The 7,030-nt window shown below is 41.6% G+C and overlaps 1 protein-coding gene across 1 annotated transcript in view; it reads left to right on the forward strand.

The window, feature by feature from the left end:
• KCNK1 (potassium two pore domain channel subfamily K member 1) overlaps positions 1 to 2,939 on the forward strand; it is a 35,825-nt gene extending 32,886 nt beyond the window's left edge. The window contains exon 3 of the mRNA XM_061989985.1: positions 703 to 2,939. Coding sequence (XP_061845969.1) covers positions 703 to 962 — 260 coding nt within the window. The 3' untranslated portion in view covers positions 963 to 2,939. The remainder of the gene's footprint in view (positions 1 to 702) is intronic.
• The last annotated feature ends 4,091 nt before the right edge of the window (positions 2,940 to 7,030 follow it).

Here is a 7,030-nt window from a genome sequence, read left to right on the forward strand (position 1 = left end):
GTAATATCTTTTAAGTAACACTTCCAAATTTGGATAGTTTATGTACGTTAGTAAAACATTGAAAAAATCTTAGTGTTTTATCAGATATTGGAACTTTTTCAGATATTAAAAATATCAACAGCAATTTTACAGTAATATTTCATTTTTGTTTTATTTATATTGTTCTGTCTTTCCACTCATTTCAGGGTGTTGGATATCTTATTTTCCTTTATAAGAATTTAAAATTTTATTGAAATACAAGTGATTTGTCCTGCTAAACTGGTACAAACAACAAATAACCATTAATTAGCTGCCGTATTTTTTGCTTGTTTGTAGCCTGTAGGAATGTTAAGGGGAAAAAAAAAATCTTTTGAAGAGCATTTAGTCATGAAGGTCATAAGTAAGTGGAGGAGCATGCATGTGGTAAATTTTAGTATTCATTTAATGCCTTCACATATTTTTCTCTTGCACAATTGTAACAGAATTAAAGCCACTAGCGTTTCTTATTTAAATTATGTGAGGTCTTCTTGATTGTAGACTGAAAAAGGAGGGGGGAGGTTTGACAGTCCATAGTGGGTTACAGATCTCTGAAACTGGATCAGAAAGAAAATTAACATACTATTGAGAGATGACAGGAGTGGGAAGAATTGGAGGGTTAGAACTGTTCCAGCCTCAGTTAATATGTTAATAACGAAACCACGTTGTTGTTGTTGTTACATGCAGGTTACCTGTTGCTGGGCCTTATTGCAATGTTGGTGGTTCTCGAGACTTTCTGTGAACTCCATGAACTCAAAAAGTTTAGGAAGTTGTTTTATGTGAAGAAGGACAAGGAAGAGGACCAAGTGCATATAATGGAACATGACCAGCTCTCCTTCTCTTCCATCTCAGACCAAGCAGCCTCCATGAAAGACGATCATAAAGCAAATGAGCCTTTTGTGACTTCCCAGTCCCCAACGTCCAATGACAGCTCTCTAAACAATTAACACAGGGATATCCAAACCGTTGTTTTGGTGCATTTATGCTACTTACCATAAGAAATAGAAAGCTTCCTTTATTTTTTTTTTCTCAAAGTATAAAAGCTGGAAGACTGTGCTACTTTTACAGGGATTCATCACTTGTGACATAGAAAAGACTTGGAAAAAACGTGGGAGCCACCCTGGGAATAGGGAAAAAACTGTAGGATGTGGCTGGGAACATTAGGCCATTTTGCTTGAGGGATATAGTCAGGTGTGCTGCTTTCAGACGTGCCCGAGAGAAGGGCTTACATGAGCAACTTCATCCAACGTCCTTAGGAGAGTAGGCTTACCCTCACATCCAGGTCATTTAGTAGCACACCTCATCTTGCAGCTGGGTGACTTAGCAAATTTGGGGATGTGCACTTCTGATTGTCAGAAGCATAGTCACAGATTTAATCCTAACACACCAAATATCTTAATCCAGAAAACATTTCCAGAGCAATATCTATAAATGTGCTCAGGGAGGTGGGGGTTGGGCAGTATCTCAGTGATCCCTCTATTATGCAGTAGCTTACAGTTGCAAATAATAATTCTAGGAATGAAAAAACAAGGCTCTGATCCCTCCTTTGCCCACGCTATTTACATTCAAATTTCCTGCTTCCTTATAAGGTCCCCCCATCCAAGGAAAATGTCCTGAAGGCAGTATGCCTTGAGTCTTCCATGTGGCTTGTCTTTGTATGAAATCCTTTTGTAAACTGAGAGACAGCAAGACCTATTTGAAGTGCTGGGTGAGGTGGGGTTGTAGAGAAGGGAGAGAGCTTCATTTCAGGCCTTTGCCCTCTGAAATGGGCAGGAGTGGATTTTTAACCGCGTGGAATGGAGTGAAAAAGAGGCAGCATACACCACGATTGTCATTGTCATTGTCGTGTGCTTAAGACATTTCCTTAGGAGATGATTGAAGTCTGTTTAGCAGACGGAGGATTCTAGGCTGTTTCTCCTCCAGTCCAGCCCAGCCTGTGCTCTGCTGAGCTGAGAGGTGAGCGGAGGGACTGAAACTACTTCACCTTTGAACGTAGCCCCTCTTTCTTCTTTTGCTTTTCTTACTAGTATTCTGAGCACTTTGGAGGAGAAGGGAATGTTTCAGGGCAAAACCATTTTTCAGTTTTTCATGTGGCAAGAAAAAAGGAAAAATGTTGCATTTGGTTCAGATGGAACCGAATTTTTTTCCCCTTGGGAAGTCTCTAAAGTCAAGATCTTGCTTAACTTCTGAAGCTGGAACCTCTTTGGCTGTAACAGGAGAGGCATTTTAGTCCAGCTACCAGTCACTGTGCTGAATGCAGGGATCTCAGAGTGAATCAGTGAGCAGGAGATGAAACTTAATGGTTGTGGTACTCTCTCTTCTGGCCTTAAGAATCTACGGTATGGGAATCCTGATAATGCTCTGCAATGAGCAGAAGATCCAGAGCACAAATAGCCATATTACAACAGCGTCCCACATAGGAATAGTGTAGAGGAGAGTCTTTTCCCTGCAGCGCAAGCATGCCAGATTGCCTGTAATTTGGCTTTTAGTGTTTAGAGCTGAATAGTACTTTACTGTAAAAGAAAAACAAATGCAGTGTGTCTAGATTTAATGCACGTGGGAAAAATACTTGAAAGTAAGTAACCCAAAATTTACAGTGTTTGAGCTTAGTTATAGCTAGCATCAAACAGATTTTGTATCTTTACTGGAAAATTCTTACTCTATGGTTAAATCAGCTGAAAGTCTTCAATTAAAATTTATATTTATACAAAAGCAGAGCCTGAAGGTTTTGGTTGTTTTAGGTTTTATAAGTTAGGTGAGAGTATACCGTGTTTGCATGTTCCCAGGAAAGTGGCTATTTTTATACTGCTTAAGTTAACACTGTTCTATTTATAATGAATGTTAACCAATATATATGTACATATATACATAAATATATTTATATACTGTACATATATTATAAATCACCAGAGTTTAACAGACTTATGAATGGCATTTTAGATTTTTTTTTTCCCCAAGGCTTCTCTTTATACAGTCAATAATTGTAAAGTATGGCATTGAAATGATACTGGCATAAAATTAAGAGTACTGTACTACAAGAAACATTTATATCAGCGGGTTTTTTTCAGTGGAATTTTATTGATTGTTTTCAGTACCTTAAAATTCAAGATCTCTGTTAATTTCGAGTGTAACATTAAGCTTTAAAGGATATGCACAGATGCTAAACGATACACAACGTTAATTTTGCAGCGTGTACACAATGGCAAAATGTAGACACATGAAGTGAAAGCACAGAATTCAAAGCAGAAGCGATAAATTGAGCAGTATACTGTGATGTAGGCATTTGTTATTTTAAACTTCAATAAAAAGTCTGGCTTTTGCCTGCCTGCACTATGAAGCATTTCCTTCAGTGGAGATGGGGGGGGTGTGTGCACATACTGTTGCAAAAATCCTCTCTCTGTTTATCAAGGTGATGTGTCCTTTTCTTGGCCATCGTCCCCTCCAGCAGAGACCATCGATGCCAGAGTGCATACCTAACCTTGATATTAATTGTAGTTCAGTATTGGGTCAATTATTCCTGTAGAAAAAAAGGCATTGCAAAGTGTGTTTGGTTTTTGTTTCAGATGGTGACGGATTATAGCGAATAAAAACTAGTGGTATAACATTCACCTTGTCTTTAGAACCTCACTGCTCCAATATTTGAGGAGGGCCACCACCAAGTGTGCCAATGTATTTCTGAAACAAGTTCCACCGTCTGATGTATGGGGATTGTACAAGTCACCCGACTGCACTCTGCACATCAACTGAAGTCCATGCTGCTAGTAATGTAATGACTATAAAAAACAGTAGCTCATCTAGAATAATGAAATTGGTTTATTTTTAAGTGCATTACTGCTATGTTTCTGGGCACTATTTAGGCTCCGATTTCATTCTGGTCTGCAGTGTCACGTTATCCTGCAACCGTGAAGCTTCTGTCTCGGCCCTGTGTGGGCAAAAAGTAATTAGTGTGCTTGCATAAACAGAAGATGGCAAACCGTAGTGTTGGTTTAAATGGGAATTAGCAAGTCCTGTTTCTGCATTCCTGAGCTGGTTTCCTGGTTATGGGCAAAGATGTGTTAAATTTGTTTAGCAATTGGCAGCTGTGATTTGTGCCATGCTTTCTTGAGTGAGAGGAGAGCAGCCTCCCTGAGGAGAGGCTATAGCTGCTCTGAGGTTGAAGGTGAATAGCAATGGCATCAGGTGGAGGGAACAGGGTAGGACTTGGAGAGTGCAAAGGCAGCTCAGGCCCCCAGGGAAGGACCTGTGCCTGCTGCCGTGTGAGGGAAGGAAGGAGATAATTTGGTATTGGGATTATCAGAGCGGAGGAGGGTGTTGATTTTTGAAGTTACTTTTAATCTTCCACACTGAGTTTTGGGGACTTTTGAAGTATACTGCAAGGAAACAGAGAGAAGTAGATGTTGAGAGAAAAGATGCATTTCTGTCTCTTAAAGGCAGAAATGACCCTTGTGATGCTCATCCCTGACCTCTTGCAGGACCCAAGACACATCAACAGTAACTGGTTATCATGTCTGCTACATTGGAACAGACTGGATTTCCAAGTCTGACAGAGACTCTGTCCCCTGTCCCAGATGCTAATTACCTTCTCTTAAAAATTTAACCTTTCCTTTGGCTGTACAATTTCTGTAGTGAATCATTTCAGTTTTCACTGGGCTTTGTTGTGTTTTTGTCTTCTAGGTGACAGAGCACATTACATCAGCTATCAGCTTATCCTCTTTCATGGCAGGGCAGGCTGAGCTCCTCTGGTTGCTGAACACAGGGCATTTTGTCAAATGCTCAGCTCATTCCTGGTTCTGTTTTTCAACAAACTGAAAGCTAAGTAGCCAGCGTGCCATCTGCGCAGAGGGGCTTCACGGTGTCCATGGAGCAGAAAAGGGAAATGGCATTAGGCCACTATGCCCCCTGCCACCGTGCTTCCCATCTCCCTGGGAACCCCCAAGTTTCCCTTCATCCTTCTCTTCACCCAGGTCCAGAGGGCACAGCTGGTGAGGCTGCAGCATAGGAGGTACAGGCTGCAGCTCTCTCTCTTCCCTACAACCCCACCTCACTCACTGTCCCTGCTTACCCTGGGAGAGATGCATGGGGACGAGGGACAGTGTGGCAGCACTAAGTCCTCTCTGCCGCAGGTGGTCCTAAGTGTCTGAAACGGAGGCATTGATTTTAAACACAATCTGCTGTGCCCTGTTAGAGCTGGGAGCTCTGGATCCCTTTTCCAGCCCATCTGAGGCAGGAGGTTGGCAGAGCGCAGAGGGACTTGGGCTGACTCACTGGAAGGGACAATTACACATTTACTTCAGGCAATCTCAGTGGGCCCGTTTTAGGTAATATGGGAAACTCATCACTCCTCCTGGCAGCACCTTGGGCATCAACAAGATACTGAGCACATGGCAGAGGAGGAGTGTGCCCTTGGTTGGGAGTGAAGCACCTTGCAGGGAAGGAATTGCAGAAAGAGAGGTAAGTTTTTCATTTCAGGGTACAGATCAAAAAAAAAGTATTGCATTCACTGAAGCTGCTTTAGGGCTGCACCATCCCCTGATGATATACATGTCCCTGTGATGCGTGCTGGGGACATTCATGCTGCAATCCCTTTAGTGAGGTCAGGCTTTGATGGGAATGCAGCTGAGGCTGCAGTTTCTTTTTAGAGATGAGACAAGAGCCCTAACTCCAAGATATTCAGGTGGATAAGGCAAATATCCTGAGTCAGGCACTCACCTCTAAACAATCCAAAATCCTATGAGTGTCTGCCAAGTTACTGAGAATTTGATGGTACATATATTGCCATCTCATCTCACAAAGGAGGCTAATAAGGTTTAATGTTTTTTTCCTTTGGATTTTATGCATTGAAACAAAAACTAATCTCAAAATGTCAATGGTTTTTCCAAAGGCTTTAGTCCTGAATGCCCTTAAATGCAAGTTTGGTGACTAAACAGAACAAACTATTGATCTGTACACAGACAGGAGACTGACACTGAACACTTAAACAAAAATAGATCCACTGAGCAAGTAGTTAGGCAGGATTTTCTTTCCCAGCTGCAAAAAGTAAGCCTGTGTGAAACTCCAAGAGATGATAGCCAGAGCAGAGAACCCCAGTTCAGCAAGACCCCAGGAAGGTCATTTCACTGCATCCCAAGAAACTGGATAGCTAATGCAGGCAGTTACTGTTTTTCCACCTTTTTGTGACTGTCACACTTGCAGTCACCCTGTAACCCAGGGTTACCAACCCTTTGTGAATGCAATCCGAGCTTATTTTTAAATGTAAAGGCGGTGCATCAGCAATATGATGATGTCCTAACACAGGTCTATGAGGCATTCCCTGAGGCCATGTGGTCGGTCTGGCATCTTAATAACCCCTCACATCTTGTGAGGTGTGAGATATAAAACCAGAAACCATGTGTTGAATAATATAAGGAATTACCCCTCCAATTTCAGCCAGTAATTTTGCACCTCTCTGAAAAAGAACCAGGTTTGCCTTGTTTACTTATTTTATAAACCCTCTCCTGCTGGTAGATCATATCTCTATCATGCTCTAGAAATGCAGACACATTCTGTCCCCTTTATATTTGTGCTAGTTTTTCATCTCTGGTATAAGAGATGAAAGCATTGACACGTTCAGTTTGAGAATGAGAAGTGTGTAAGAGACCTGAGTCTTCTCCCTCAATCCCAAGAGCCCAAATTCAACTCCCTAATGACAAAGTGGTCTCTGAAGGACTATGAGGAAGCAGAAACAAGCAGTGAGCTGAGATGTGAATTTCGGTTCCTCTCTTGGATTCAATTCATATTTTCACCTCCACGCAGAGTACATGCTCCCATGGGAACTTGACAATTTAAACATAAATTGGCCTGGTTCACAACCAAATTTTCATGCTGTGCACAAGCTCTTCTCTATGATACTGTTTAATCTGGACCCCAGCTAAGTGGATTACAGGAAAATACTTGTGACAGGCTGAGAGTTGCTGGATAAATCTTTAGTATCTAGAGGGGCAAACTCAAACCAAATAGAGACTTAGGCTTCATCTTG

Source organism: Colius striatus, chromosome 2 (assembly GCF_028858725.1).
Source record: "Colius striatus isolate bColStr4 chromosome 2, bColStr4.1.hap1, whole genome shotgun sequence".
Lineage (NCBI taxonomy): Eukaryota > Metazoa > Chordata > Aves > Coliiformes > Coliidae > Colius > Colius striatus.